Source organism: Rousettus aegyptiacus, unplaced genomic scaffold, assembly GCF_014176215.1.
Source record: "Rousettus aegyptiacus isolate mRouAeg1 unplaced genomic scaffold, mRouAeg1.p scaffold_m13_p_8, whole genome shotgun sequence".
Lineage (NCBI taxonomy): Eukaryota > Metazoa > Chordata > Mammalia > Chiroptera > Pteropodidae > Rousettus > Rousettus aegyptiacus.
In genome coordinates, this window is record NW_023416311.1 from 41,131,169 (window position 1) to 41,147,389 (window position 16,221).

The 16,221-nt window shown below is 33.7% G+C and overlaps 1 protein-coding gene and 1 pseudogene across 3 annotated transcripts in view; both read left to right on the forward strand.

The window, feature by feature from the left end:
* PGGT1B (protein geranylgeranyltransferase type I subunit beta) overlaps positions 1–9,336 on the forward strand; it is a 43,164-nt gene extending 33,828 nt beyond the window's left edge. For 2 of the 3 annotated variants that reach the window (XM_036226085.1, XM_016147435.2), the window contains 2 exons: positions 4,361–4,469; positions 7,867–9,336. In XM_036226085.1, coding sequence (XP_036081978.1) covers positions 4,361–4,469; positions 7,867–8,048 — 291 coding nt within the window. In that variant the 3' untranslated portion in view covers positions 8,049–9,336. Of the gene's footprint in view, positions 1–4,360; positions 4,470–6,784; positions 6,926–7,866 lie in introns of all 3 variants that reach the window. The other variant, XM_036226084.1, reaches the window with a different exon arrangement.
* Positions 9,337–14,109: 4,773 nt separating this feature from the next.
* On the forward strand, positions 14,110–14,225 carry LOC118607015 (annotated as a pseudogene).
* The last annotated feature ends 1,996 nt before the right edge of the window (positions 14,226–16,221 follow it).

Consider the following 16,221-nt stretch of genomic DNA (forward strand, 5'->3'; position numbering starts at 1 on the left):
TATGGAAAGTTTCACATATTTAGAAATAGGGGGGAATAATGTATAATGAACCCCCATATACCTATCAACCAATCTCAACAATTTTCATCCCAAAGCCAGCCTTTCTGAACATCCATACTCCTACCTACTTCTCTCCCCTCACCGTATTATTCTAAGGCAAATCCCAGACACAACTTTTGTATTATCTGGGAATTCTTCAGTATAATCACTAAACGAAAATACTATTTTAAAAAACAGAACTGTAGTATCATTATCACATCTAAAGATCGACCATAATTCCTTATTATTATTTAACATCTAGTCAGTGATGATGTGTATTTCCTGTTGAATACATCAAGAGGTGTATAATCTCTGGTTGTCTCCCTTTTGACCAAAGGGCTGCAGAATTGTCAAACCTGGTTTAATTCATTATTAAGTCATCAGTTTTTTCTTTTTTTAAAAAAAATGGCAGTAAAATATACATCATATTTATCAGTTTAACTGTTTGTAAGTATACAAGTCAGTGGCATTAATTACATTCATGGTGTTGTGTAGCCATTGCCACTATCTGTACCCAAAAGTTTTTCATTATTGGATGTCAGATGGGTACTGGATTTATCGGGGCGATCACTTCATAAGTTAAAAAAAAACTTTTTTTTTTACCATCCTCAACATAAAATCTGTACTCAGTAAACAATAACTCTCTTTCCTCCTTCCAGCCCCTGATAACGTCTACTCTACTTCCTGTCTCTATTCTAGATGTATCATATAAGTGGAATCATACGTGTCCTTCTTTGTCTGCTTGTTTCACTTAGTTTAATGTTCTCAAAGTCCATTCATGTTGTAGCATGTATCAAAATTTTATTCTTTGTTATGGCTGAGTAATATTCTATTGTATGTGTGTACTACATTTTGTTTATCCATTTACCTGTTGATGGACGCTTGGGTCATTTCCACCTTGTGGTTATTGTGAATAAGGTGGCTATATAGTCAATAATATTGTAGTAACTATGTGTAGTACCAGATAGTTATTAAACTTACTGGGGTGAACACTCTGTAAGGTATAGAAATGTCTAATCACTATGTTGTACACTTGAAACTAATAGAATATTGTGTGTCAATTATAACCGAAAAATAATTTTGTGTCATTTATAACAAAAATAATTTTTTATAAAAAGGTGGCTGTGAGTGTTAATGTACAAATATCAGTTCAGGTCCCTGCTTGCATTTCTTCTGAATTACATATTAGTTCTCTTTAACTTTTTGAGGAACCATAGACTTCCACAACAGCTGGACCATTTTACGTTCCTACTAGCATTGTATAAGGTCTCCGATTTGTCTACATCTTTACCACTTGTTTTTTAATAGCCATCCTAATAGGTGTGAAGCAGTATCTCATTGTGTTTTGATTTGCATTTCCCTAATGATTAGTGATCTGAGCATCTTTTGATGTGCTCATTGGCCACCTGTACATCTTTTTTGAAGAAGTATCTATGCAGTCTTTTGCACATTTTTTAATCAGGTTGTTTATTTTCTTATTGTTGGGTTGTACAAGTTTGTCATGTATTCTGAAAATCTATCCCTCATGAAGATATATGATTTGCACATATTTTCTTCCATTTCATTGTTGCCTTTTCACTCTGTTGATAATGTCCTTGGATGCACAGAATTTTTTAATTTCGAAAAAATCTAATTTATCTTTTTGATAGTCTGTTGTTGCCTGTGCTTTTGGTTGTCATAGTCATGAAATCATTGCCAAATCCAATGTCATGAAGATTTGCCCCAGTGTTTTCTTCCAGCAGTTTTATAGTTTTAGCTCTTGAGTTTAGGTCTTTGATCCAGTTTGAGTAAATATTTGTGTACGATATGAAGTAAAGAAAAGTAAAGGTACCGCTTCATTCTTTTGCATATAGATATTCAGCTTTCTCAATATCACTTATCGAAAAGACTAGTTTTTACCCATTAAATGATTTTGGCACCCTTGTTTAAAATCAGTAGACCATATAGTTGAGGGTTTATTTCTGAGCTCTCAGTTTTATTGATTCATGTATCTCGTTCCTATGCCAGTGTTTTGACTACTGTAGTGTCGTAAGTTTTGAAGTCAGAAAGTATGAGTCTCCCAACTTTTTTTTTTTTTTTTAATCGTTTTGGCTCTTCAGGGCCCCTTACAATTTCATGTGAATTTAAGGATTGGTTTTCCCATTTCTTACAAAAAAGGCTGTTGAAATTTTAATAGAGATTGCTTCCAATCGGTAGATCCCTTTGTGTAGTACTGACATTTTAATAATGTTAAGTCTTCCTGTCTGTGAGCATGGATGTCTTTCCATTTATTTAGACCTTTAACTTTGTTCAGCAGTATTTTATAGTTTTCAGTATATAAGTGTTTTATTTCCTCGGTTAGATTTGGTCCTAAGTTTTTAATTCTTTTAGATGCCATTGTAAATTGAATTGCTTTCTTAATTTCCTTTTGGATTGTTTGTTGCTAGTATATAAAAACCTCATCACTTTTTTTTACAGAAAAGTTTAGCAGTAATGAGGATCATTGTTGAGATCCATTACGTCATTAGGGGTTGCAAAATGGTGATATTCTATCATTTCTAATTTATTAACTCAAGGTCTTTTATAAAGAGGAATTATGTTACCTTGATTTATATTTGGTATAGAGAAAAGCAGATAATTCTTTCTCTTAATTTTAATATTTGTTCAGTACAGTGAGTTGGTTTCCTAGCACTCCCTAAAGTTTTCCAATAAAAAAAATAGAATTGTAGGCTTTTTTCCCCTTTCAGTATCACATATTTTATATGTTTGAATTCATTACATTATTTTTTTAATGCTTAAATTGTCCTGTCTTTAGCCACTAGGAGCCTCTTCAGGTTGACTCTTGAGTCTTTCTGATATGGCCTTGTTAACTTTCTAAAGGCAACCATTTTTAAACATTTTTTAAAACTTTAATTCTTGTGGATCAAGAGTCTCCAACCCCCTAGGCCACACAGCATGAAGTGTGTGGCCAGCGAGCGAAGCTTCATCTGTTTTTGGAGCTGCTCCCAGCACTAGGATCACCACCTCAGCTCCACCTCAGATCATCAGGCATTAGATTCTCATAGGGACACCAGTCCCTAGTGTCAAAAAGGTGGGGGACTGCTGTTATAACTTTAAACAATATTGTGATTTCTAGACTTATCTCCTTTAGACATCTTTGATTCCCAACTATGAAAAAAATGAAAATTTAAACTCCCTGTTTTTTAATCAGGTTATACTAGTGTGTGTGTGTGTTTAGTTCTGAACCTTGTCTCCTCTTCTGCTTTCTAATTCGATTAATTTACTTTTATAATGTGAAATTAGGTAACATTCATATTTTGTACAGTAACAATAACAAAATTTAGGCTTCACTTTAGGTTGTTTCTAAAATTTAAAAATCAGCAATCACTTATTATGACCATGAAAATACTGTTTATTGCTGAATTAAGTATAGTGTTAAAATATAATTTCTTTTTGTAACGGCCCATATGCCATTTGATGGAAAATGTTTCTAGCATCAGGATTTCTTTATTTTCTATTAATTAAATCAAATTGAGTGAGTAAGTTTGTTTCTTGTTTGTATCATAACCTTTTCATTGGTTTTGTTTTTATTTTTGAGAAATAACTCTTTTTCATTAACCATCAATATCTTCTGTGGCACTCTGGTTCATGAACACACTTTCAACTGCTTTTTATCTTATAGAAATTTCTTGAACTTGTCTGCTGCTCACTCCTTCATTCTCTTTACAGTTTTATTTATCCTTTTTTTTTTCTATTTAATAGGATCTTGAGAGAGAAGACAAATACATATCCTAAATCTTTAAGCTACATGATTTCTATGCTAAAATTCTATTTGCCTCACTTTTTATCTTTCCTAATTAAAGAGCTGTGATATTTTTACTATTCTCAAACCTGATTCCAGCATCTGATTAATAATTTTTGCCTTTTTTTTTTTTTAAGTGATTTTAGTTTTGGTTACTATGAGTTTGTAACTTAGTAGCTCAGAAGCTTATCATAAGAATTAAAATATGAGTAGATAAAAATGTACTTTTTAAAATGACTGAATATAAGTTGAACAGATTGGGGAAGTTGTGTCTTGAACCTAGCTAAATGTGGTGCAGAAAGGTTAGTTGGGCATGGTTCAGAAGAAGGAGACAATGAATGGGTCAAAAAGAGGAGAGTAGATTAGATAAAATGCTAAAAAAACAATAATGTGGTGACTGATTTTAAGTGCTCAAGTCCCCAGAAGCTTGCTCTGAAAGCCTTAGCCAGAGAAAAAAATATGCAAATGATACCTGAAAATTGAGCCCATGGTCGGTAGAAAGTTTTGTGTCAGTAAATTTATATTTGTTATGTATTTCAGCTTCTGAAAATTTTCCAATATACTAACTTTGAGAAAAATCGAAATTACATCTTATCAACTCAAGATCGCCTTGTAGGGGGATTTGCCAAGTGGCCCGATAGTCATCCAGGTAATTTATCTTTTGTATAAATGTAGAACAGCTTTTGTTTATTTTTTGACTAGACCTTCAGGCATCATTGTCAGGTCAGATGACAGAAAATTTAGTGGTAGTTGTAAACTTAGGGTGTTTGGGGGTATAAAAGAAGGATTTGATTATCAAGATATATTGGTATAGTTTGCATTTTTTTCCAGACATTTTACTTAGCAGTGTTTTATTTCATTAGAGGAAGTAAGGCAGATAGTCTGAATAAGCCCTCTCCAAATTAGAGAATCACCTGGTCCATCCAAAATCTTTAGGATTAAATCAAAAATCTCAAATCCTGAATACCGGTATCCTTCACTGTTCAGACTTTTGCTCTCAGAATGTTGGCAGATTCGGGATATTTTTTTAGATGAATGCTTTGCTATCTGAACTCTCACCGTTCACTATTTAAAACTCAGGAGCCAAACAGGTTCAGATAATATGATGTTCCATGCTTTCCAAACTCAAGAATGGTAGACATGAAGAGCAAAGGATTCTTGTAGTTCATAGGTACCTTAAATGGTTCTTGAAAAATAATGAATGATCTGTATTAATAATGAGATACGTGAGTAATTCTATTTCCCCAACTCAGACCTCATTCTGAGCTGCATACTCCAGTATAACACTAGCTGCTCAGTAACAACATCGATGCCATCTACAGGCCCCTTAGACCTAGCCTACCTACTGAACTCATTTTCTCCATGCTCTACCAGGCCCCAAAACTTCAGTGGCACTAGACCCAAGTTCAGGGCTAGGATTTTGCAGAAGTCTTATCATTAGTCTTCCGGTCTCTAGTCTAGTCCCCCTTATATTGATACTTGGTACGTGTGTGTACATGTCCTTAAATCAAAGGAGAAGGACCGAAGTTTTTTTTCAGATTCTTAAAGGGATCTCTGATGCAAAAAAGGTTGAGAACCTCTAATCTAAACTTTTCTATTAAATCTATTAAAATCAAAGACTTTCTCAGCACTTACAGTCAGTTCTTTGGCATAGGACACAAAGCCCTCCAGGACTTGGCTCTTCTCCCACCTCTAACATCATTCTCCAGGTTACCTGCGCCTCCCCCTTATGTTTTCCCCTTCAGCAAAATGAATCTGTAGTTTCCCAAAAAGTCAGTTTGAAAGTTTGTTAAACATAATTTAGAACACTGACATTTTTAATAAGGAAGTTGACAAAATATTAGCTATAAATATAATAATTGTTTTTGCAGCATTGCAGTAGAACTTCTTCAGCTCATCTCCTATCATAGAACTGCTATCATTGGAAAATGAACTTGAATCAAAATATAAATAAGAGGCTCATGAAATTGTATTTTTGTACCTGAAATAAACATTTCCTCACATCCATACTTGTGTTTTCATGCAAAGTATGCATCTGTAGGAAAAAAATATGTAATGCTTTTCATTGCTAAAGCAAAATAATATTTTAAAAATTTTGATATTTATAACACATAACCATAAATATGTTATAAAAGTGCCTTAAAACAATTATTTTGGCCTTGATGCCATTGTTTTCAGTCAGTGCATGGTACAATTTTAACAAATTATTTTTAACAAACAATGAGAGTAGAGAAATGACAGTCTCTTGGAAAGCATTTCTTATATAAACATACTTGAAATACATTTTGAGTATTTACAGTAGCTTTTTAAAAAGAAAGTTCTCGAAGCTTTTTTCTAGAGAGATCAGTTCCTAACTTTAACATTTGTGTAAATACTTGAATGTAATACTTTTTTACTCCAATGACTTCAGAGCCTGTACATTGTACAGAATAGAAAGTCTTTGTATGATGAATTTATGTGGAAAGACCTGTTTCTAGAACCTTTGTAAAAACATTTAAACAACATTCTCTAAAATTAACGTATTCTTGATTCTAATAAGACTAGCAGCAATTTGACAGAGATTTTATATACATTCATAGAAGAAATTTATGAAAAGGAAGTTTTTATGAAGAAAACATGTATTCAGCATCTAATGTATTTGAATACAGTACTACATACAGATAAAGAGATTATTTTTAAAAACTAATGTTTGAAACAACTTTTGATTCACTGGCTTTTACAAAAATCCTTTTGAGAAAAAATAACTTTTAATTTTACAATAACTAGAAAGCATGAGATTCTATTTTATGTTATTCTGGATGAGTTTTATTTCTCTTTCTATTGTATTTTTCCAGGAAAAGTTACCTTGTTTCTAGACAGTAAAATTTAATATTGGTTTGTGCCTTTTGTAATTTTGAAATAACTGCAAGAAAAATATAATAGTACAGGGAAAATCAAATTTATTTTTTGTGGTCTGAAAATTAGAGGAAAATGAGCCTCAGCATTCTCTGAAAAGACAAGGAAGGGAATTAACATGGGCCTCCATAAGTGAAATAACTTTCACAAATAACATCGAGTAAGCACAACTATTTGTGACTCCTGTTTTGAAAAGTAAATGATAATCATGTAAGTAAAACGTTTTCTTTAATTTTTTGACAGAGCTTGACTTGGTAAAATGTTCTGAACTTTAATAGCTCTTGAGGTCATAAATGATGGCCAATTCAAAAATAGAAAAAAAAATTTTTTGTAGTGTTCCCATAACTGCAGCGCTCTGAGTGCTTCACAAGTCCATATAAGGCTCTCAGACAGGCGAGAGCCATGTGATTTCAGCGTCCACTTTAATGGAAAAGGATTGCTGCCCCCTGAAAGATGGGAAGCTGTAGTGAAGCTAATGTAGAAGAATTATTATGGTATGAACACTCACGTTATTGTAACTAAATAGAATGTGAATTTGTTTTTATTGTCAGGTCAGATATTTTTAGAATGACTGACATTACCCTAAATTGGAGAATTAAATATGGGACAGCATTCCAGAATGGATTATTTTGTCTAAGCTCCTTTAATTTAACACAGTATTAGGATAGTATATGGTTTAGGAACTGTCAGAGCTAACACTCTGAAGGGGGAGGTATACTGCTACTTAAATTCAGATGTTTCTTTATTTTCATTTTTCAGAAAATATTTTCCTTTCATGATATAGAGTTAAAGCCCCTTGTTTCCATATTCTGTAGTAAGCAAAGGGGGAAAACCCACTAAAGTGAGAAGTCTTTTATATTACTGCTACTCTTTCTTTTTGTCCTTTATCACAAAGGATGTTGGGAATGTCACCTCTTCAGCTAGAAACTATTTTCCTTTAATATTATTTTCTTGAATAAAATATCAGCTGATTTTGATTATGTTTTTTAAAAAATTGGTGTTTGAGATTTTGAGAAAGCAAATATATCAAAAACTATATTTAAAATTTTTCCATATTTCTAATGTGATGGGCTGATAGATTATGTAGCTGAAATATTTCATAGCGTGTATGAATAAGAATGCCTATTCTGATAAAAATGCATCATTTTCAGATGCTTTGCATGCATACTTTGGGATCTGTGGCCTGTCACTAATGGAGGAAAATGGAATTTGTAAAGTTCATCCTGCCCTGAATGTAAGCACACGGACTTCTGAACGCCTTCAAGATCTCCATCAGAGCTGGAAAACCAAGGACTCAAAACAATGCCCAGAGAATGTACACATCTCCACATGACTGACTTTAGTTTGGGAGGGTGGGGGGATTTGTAGCAAAACTGTAGCTCAAGGTTAAAAGCCATGTGTAACCAAGTGTGCTCTTTTTTTAAGAGGGAGACTTACAATCAAATCTTATGCGGATGTCACTTTGGGATATGGTCTTGAGCCAGTTACCTTTGTACTGGGTTTTAAGAAAATCTTTGACGTTTGAACCACAGTGGACTCTGGTGTGGTTCTTAAATGTTTATACTGTATTTCTAAGAAGTTCTTTGAGGCAAATTAACTGTATGTAGGTAGGTTATCTTTTTTAAAACTCTTCAGTACAAATTCTATCATATTATAAAATTGACACAAAACAAGTTTACAGTTCACTTAGCATTGATAATCTTTGGGGGAACACTTAGTGATCATTTTAAAAGCTTGACTGCTGATGACAGAAAATTGCTTTAACGAATTAGGTATCTGGGATTATTCTTTGAAAATATCCCATAATTTTTAAAAAGAAGAATGAGTTATTTTGGCTTATTTTTAAGTAAAGTGTGTGCCAATTAAACTTCTACAGCCTATGTAAACGAAATTAACTTCATAGCAAGAATGAATAGGCTTCATACAATAATTTTCTAAAGGTAGATTGTTTTAAGAGTACCTATTATGTAACTGAGGGAAAAGTAATTTAAGTGTACTTGACTGTGAATGGGTAAATGTTGTACTGTGCAGGTCATTTATTTAGATATTGCTGAGGTGAATAACAGTCATGTTTGATTTTAATCTCAAATCATTAGTTGCCTTTTTTATGGGGAGAAAACAGTCTTATCTAAAAGAAAAGACATTTAGTGGTTTTGTTTATTTTTCTGACATATGTGATGTTATAAATTATACTTGTACCTTTATAACTGAGTTATTTTTAGCCATGTGCCCCATGTTTTAGCTGCCCTAATTTCAAACTGATAATTTTGTAATTTTTTCAAATTAAATAAGTAAAAATTTAATTAAAAAGCAGGACCACTCAAGTAAATATAATGGTGTAGCCCTGTACATGGTCATTTATATTTTTATATTTTCAGGTTAGTGGGAGAGAAATGTACTATTTAAGATTAAAGACTGGGGTCTTGCTTTTATTCTTTTTCTTTTGTTTTCTTCATTTTGTGAACTTGCTAATTGTAAAGGAGGTAATATGAAAATGTGTCTTATAAAATAACCTATCAGTAAATCACATCAGTCACTATTGCTTAATGACTTTCAAAGATATGAAACTAGTCAAATGGAGAAGGAAAATGCTTCATTAAAGGAGTTGGGTTCAAATTAAAGTCTTGGCGATAATAAATGCTGAATTATTAGTTCTCCAAGTATCAGTATAAAAACTGAATTACTAGTATCACTGTTTAGGTTTGTAGTACTAATATTTTTATTTAAATTTCTTCCTATATTAGAGGGAAAAAATATCTGGTGTGGTTAATTTTAAACCTCAGTTTGCCAAAGTCAGGTTTTTGGTTTTTTTTAATTAGAAATAAAAATTTTCCAATGGTAGGGAAAAAATAAGCTTAACAACAGATGTTATCCTTCCATGTGTTTGTTCCAGTTGCTTTGCTTAAATCCAGGCAAATTTATGCATCCATCTCTCAAACTAAGTCATCTCTTCAACATTGATTGAGCGTTAAATATCATACATGCATTGGCTTCAAAACTATATAAAGAGTCCAAAATATTTTTCCTGAATCACCATTAATGGTTGGAAGGTAAGAAAGTTAATAACAGTAACTGTATTTATAAATGAAAGAGAATTCCAAGGTAAGAGTATTTCATAAAACTATTAAGAAATATTTTCTAACTCCTGTATAATTTAATAGCATAAATTTATAAATTATAACATTCTAATTGACATACTTGTGAGAGGCTTTTTTGTGAAGCTGTATGAACCAGTCAGTGATCGTCATATTCCGCAACAGCATATTGAGCAAAAAAAAAATACTAGGCCAGTTCGAATTGTGGAGAAGTTATGCCTAACTTTTAAAAAATTATAATTTATAAGAAAATTACTTATTCATAAATTATAAGTACCACTTCACATATGTACTTTGTTTTTTAGCAGTAGTGATTTGAGAAGGCAATTATGAAGTCTGAAATCTAATAACTGTTCCCTATGCTCTGTCCTCAGTTCCATTGTGGTCATTTATAGAAGATAGTAGGAGAAGCTTTGTTTTGAGGATCTGCATGAAAACAAGGTTATAATCAGGTCATACAATATAATTCAACCTATTTATTATTACTCTACAGTGTTTTAGATTTGACTTATGTGCTCACTTCAGCAGCACATATACAAAAATTAGATTTGACCTATTAAATATACATTTTGATTAGATCTTTAGTTATAAATATTTAAATAGAAATTTTGTTAACAGTAGTACATAATTTGAGAACTGTTGGACCTGATAATATTTGAGAGGTCCTCTGGAGTCAGGTGACAGGTTTAAATTCCAGATCTGCCAGTTCAGCAGTATGAGCTTGGACCCTAACTTCCCCACTGATAAAATGAGGGAGGAAAAAAATCTTAACTCATGAAGTTGTTGGAGGATTAAATGCAATAATACACCTAAAACACATACCATAGTACCCGAAATACAGAAAATTCCTAATTATAATTTGTCTTAACCACCATAAAATTTTTATTAAAACCTCTTTTCTATAACACAGATCTTACAGAATTCAAATTTGGGGAAGATGATGGCAGCAGTATAGTTTTTGAATCTCCCCATGAGAATGCAGAGTAACTAGGATAGCCACAAACCCTATTCTACAAAATGATGACAGCATATCCCTATGAACCCCAATATCCAAGTAAGTGAGAACAAACCACTGGCTGACAGTTTCAGCATCTGTATGGGAGGAAGTGGAAGGCAGGCAGCCGGTTTCTGACAGCCTTGAGAAAAAGCAGAAGTTTAACATTGCCCACAGTTTCTCACTAGAAAGTGCAATGGGACAATCTGAGAACAAAAGCTGAAACTGGGAGGGCTTCTGCAGGTTCTCATTTGCAGGTGAGTGTTACAGCAATAAAATAAGATGTGGTGATTGTGCTAGAAGAGTCTGGGCCCTCTCTTGTATACCTCCTAAAAGTAACAAGACAAACCCTAGCACTGAGGAGAAACTGCTAGAATTAGAATCCAAATTGGGCAGGACTGGTACAATAGAACAAAAAGAAAAAGTCCAGTTAAATGTGGGAAGGAAGGCCAACATGGAGACGTTTTATATAAACACCACCTTTTAATTTTGTAAAAATGAAAAGGGGGCTTTAGGGCTATGGAACTAAGAAAAGTCATCTTAGAGCACCCCTGCCTCCTAAAAGTACAGTAAAACTCATCTCATAAAAATAGAAAAAGCAACTGAGAAGGTTTACAGTCAAATCCCATTTAAAGTTATTGTAAGAAATAAGAGAATAAGCAGACCAACATCCACAGACAATGAAAGCTCACCAGGAAGACATGAGCACCAGACCGATGAAAACCTAATAAGTTATGGCTGGAAAGTTATAGTATTTAGAACTATATCAGTATAATGAGAAAAGCTGAAAATTGAACTACCAAGTCAAAAACTAGAGGAAAAAGCAAACAAAAAGAAAGCAGAAGGAAGGAATTAGTAAAAAGTAGGGGAGGAGAGAGTAAAATGGACAAACCACCAGCTAATCCAAGAAAAAAAAGGGAGGAATAACCATAAAACAATTTTCAAAATCATAAGGCTACTTTGAATAATTTTATACAATTATAAAAAATAATAACTTCTAGAAAAATGCAAGTCGCCAAGATTTACTATAGTGGATAAAAAGATTCAAAACCAATTACCATAGAAGAAACAAATTGTTAAAGGACTCTTTAAAAAGCATCAGGCCCAGATCGTTTCAAGGGGATTTCTACCTAACCTGTAAGAGTAAATAATCTCATGATGTTTAAACAATTCCAGAGGCTAAAAAAGGATCTTGAACCTTAAAGTGCTGTGCCCCACCCCCCCAAAAAAAAGATTTCCAAATTTATTTTGTAAAGTGAATATAACAGCATGATTTCTGAAACCTGACGAAGATTGTACCAAAGAGGAAATTATAGGCCACTCTTACTTAAGGATATCATTGCAAAAATTTTAGTATATTAGCAAACAATCCGACACCACTTTCAAAAAGTAATAAATCATGACTAAGTTGGGTTTATTATAGAAATGTAAGGAAAACTCAATGTTAGACAACTGTTAACATATTGAAAGAGTTAAGGAGAAAAATCATCATTATCTCCATCGGCACAGAAAAGATGTTTGACAAAATTGAGTAGTCATTCATGTTAAATAACTCAATAAATTGAGTAATGTGTTGACATTGTACCTCTGCTGGAAAGCCAGCATCTAAACGTCCAAACAAAAGAGGCATTCCAGCCAAAGTCAGGAATAAGGCCTGGTCCACTATCTCCTCTGCTACTTAGCATTGTGTGTGTTGGGTTTTTAGCTAATGCAGTTTGACAAAAAGGAAAGAAAGAATTGGAAAGGAAGAGGTAAAACTTCGGGGATGAGATTTTATATCTGAAAAATCTAAGGAATTTGTTGAAAAACCTTAAAGAACTTAGTAAAGTAGCAATTAGGTACAATTAGCATGCAAATATCAGTAGTCCACCAGACACAGAAGAGTGCGTACTCTGATTCTATTTAGAAGAGCTTCAAAACAGGAAAAACATCTGTTGTCTCAGAAATTAGTGCCCCCTTTGCAGTCACTTCTGCCCTCCCCAAAGATAAGCACTATTATGACATAAATCACTATCAGTTTTGTCTGGTTTTCAACTTCATGTAAATGGAGTCATAATATATCCATTTTTTTTTCAACTGTTTTTAGCTCAAGGGCTGGAAGAATACAAGGTGGTTTCTGTGGTGCTGGTGATGTTTCTTGATCTAGGTGCTGGTTCCACAGGTGCATTCACGCTATGAATATGAAGCTGTACACTTAAGATTTGTGCACTCTTCTGTATGTATAATTATAGTTCAATAAAAATGTTTACTAAGAAGAATAAAAGACTTTATATAAACCTAAACTAGTTAGAAGATACACTTAAAGATTCCTTTTATGATTTTAAAAAAGAAACAAAAACGTGTAAACTTAAGATAAACTTAAGACATATCCAAAACCTATATGAGGAAAACTTAAAAAATAAAACTCTTAAAATCTTGAACAAATGAAATGATATACCATATCCTTAGATGACTCAACATCAAAACATGTTTTTCTTTAGGTTAATTTATAAACTTAATGGTATCCCAATAAAAATTATCATGTTTGTTTTTATTTGAGAGAACACACAAGGATTACTATAAAAAAAAACAAACAAAAATAGGGAATTAGCCCTACCAGACATTAAAACATACTTTTAAATCCTTCCAGTACCACATACATACTTAACAAAAACATATAGACATATATAAAGATACTATATATTCTTTAATGTATCTTTGTTCCATTCAATAATATGACTACCTTTCACTATTCATACTTTGCTTTAAACAGTTGCATAATGTTGCATAAACATATCATAATCAGTGCCTTATTTTTCACAATTAAAAAGTATTGCTGTAAGATCTTTGAAAATGTATCATTACCTGCTTATATGATTCTTTAAGCTAAATTTATAGATGTGGAATTGCTGGGGCAAAAGTGTGCACATTATAAATTGTGATAGCTTTTGCCAAACTGCTTTCTAAGGTTGTACTAATGCACACTACCTGACACTAAGATTTTAAATGCGAACAGTAAATAGTCTTTAAAATTCGCTGGAGAAACTTTGAGCTTAGGCTCAAAGCCAATTTCCCTCTTATTTAATCCTAGATGAACAGATCAGGGAGTTTCATAGAACTTTGTGAAGTCTCTAAGGAGCGAAGGAAAATAATCACTAAAATAATTAATTTAATAGTGTAAGTAGCTTGCTAGAATGTTAATGGATTTTTGGCTTGCCATTTGAATTTCAATAATTGAGTACCATGCTAGAATATTCATAAATGACATTCTGCTACAAAATATTATTTTTTCATGCTGTAGGACATACCATAGAAAATTAAATGGTGTCTATGGCCATGCTACCCTGAAGCCCAATCCCGTCTGATCTCGGAAGCTAAGCAAGGTCGGGCCTGGTTAGTACTTAGATGGAAGACCACCTAAGAAGACTGGGCGCTGTAGGCGTAAAAAATAAAAAATAAGGGATTGTAAACTGACAAGGTCCTTGCAATCTGTGAAGTCAACCAAGGGTTGCCTCGCCTAAAAAAAAAAAAAAAAAAAAAAATTAATGGTTAAATTAGAGAAATGTGCATATAAGAATAATTGTTCAAGCAATACCTTTTTTTACTTTTATGACATACTTATTTTAATATTTCTCCTATTAAGATTATTTCCAAGTTACAAATGTTGCTGTGAATGTCATATATATATTTTTATGGTGTTCCTAGAAGGAAAATTCTGGATTAAATAATGTGTACTTTAAAATTATTGGTAACAACTGTTAAATTGCTGTCCAAAAACAGTGTAGCTTCAGGGTGTTAGAGTACCTGTTTCCTCATATCCTCAGCAGCACTGGATGTTATCAATCTTTAATTTTTCCCATTCTGCATAAAAAAAAAAAAAGATATTCGCTTGTTGATAAACAACGTGCAGAAAACAAGTCTAGGTTTTGAGGGAAGTTTATATATGTTGTATGAATAAGTGCTAATTGACCTACGTCTATGAGGGATATCAGAAAGAGGTCTTTTCATTAACATAGAAAAAACAGTTTTCAAAGTGTGAGCTGCAGACTGAAGCAGTGGCATCACCTGGGAACTTTTAGAAATGCACATTCTTGGTCCCCGCTGTGGACCTACTGAATCAGAAACGGGGGTGGGACCAGCTATCTTTTAACAAGCCCTACAAATGGCTCTGATTCCCACTCAAATTTGAGAGCCAATCACTGATCTAGAAAAAGCTTGATCAGGACAGCCTGATAATTATTTACGAATTTAATTTTTAAAAAGGGGTGTTAACAGTAGGCTCAGTATGATTCAGTAATGCAATCTTTACTCCTGACTCCAAAAAGCTAATATATTAGTCTGTGGTAGTAGGACTGAAAATGTAATGAATGTGTAGGTATGCAAAGAAAATATAACATTTTCTCAAATGGACCTAATCTCTATTTGCCCATATTTTTGACTATCGAGGAGTACGGGAGGCTGGCAGCAGAGCCATTTAAATTCATCAACTATAATCTCAGTTTCCTTTAATATCACTGTTTTTTTCCTCTGTTCCTTGCTGTCTGAGTATTAGTGGAGGCCTCTGTTCCAGGTTGCTGCCCTAGTCTGGTTCCTGGGCTGGTGCCTACCGAGGTGTCTGCTGTTGGTCTGCTGTGGCCTTTTAAGGTGGGTTGCCTGCCATTTGCCTTTGATTACACAGTCCAAGCAATATGGCCTCTTTGCTGTAATCCCTGGCTTCTTCCAGTCTACGTGCTCTTAGTGACTCCATATCTGTACCATCCCCCCAACACACACACACGCACATGCACACGCACAAATGTGCACACATGCACACACCTACACACCTACCTCCCTACCTCTTTGGCATATGCAGAAATTCCTAGATATTTATGCATGAAGCACCGTCATCATTTTATAAATCAAGGCACCTCCCCTCCACTTCAATGCTACCAAGCCATCCTGGATGTAGACATATGTTAAAACTGTCTCCCAGGACTGCAGCCTCTCCTAGAATATGTGCCTGGAGGAGGTCAGAGGGCTACTTTACATGCCGGTCAAAAAATGTAATAAGAGTTACAGGTCAAACTAGGAAATTGCTCTATCTTCCTTGGTTGACAAATATGACCATTTTGAAAAAATAGCAGGTCATATCAAATAAACTCATAATTAACTTCATTTTCCATCCCAGGCCATGATTTGGCAGTGCTGGGCTGGAGCAGAGTGGACAAAAGGAAAAGATTTCTTGCTGGCTTGTTGGCTTGCCAGGCAGACTCCCCTGCAGTCATTGGAGATATCCACAGAATAAATATCCACTTTCTCTTCTTGGATGGAGGGTAGGGTGTGGTACTTTCATCCCTACTTATCTCTTCGCCCACCTGCACTCCCTATATCTGATGACGAGGTTTCTCTTTATTCTACACAGTCTTGAGTCAGGTGATCTTTGCTCACAATACATGCCC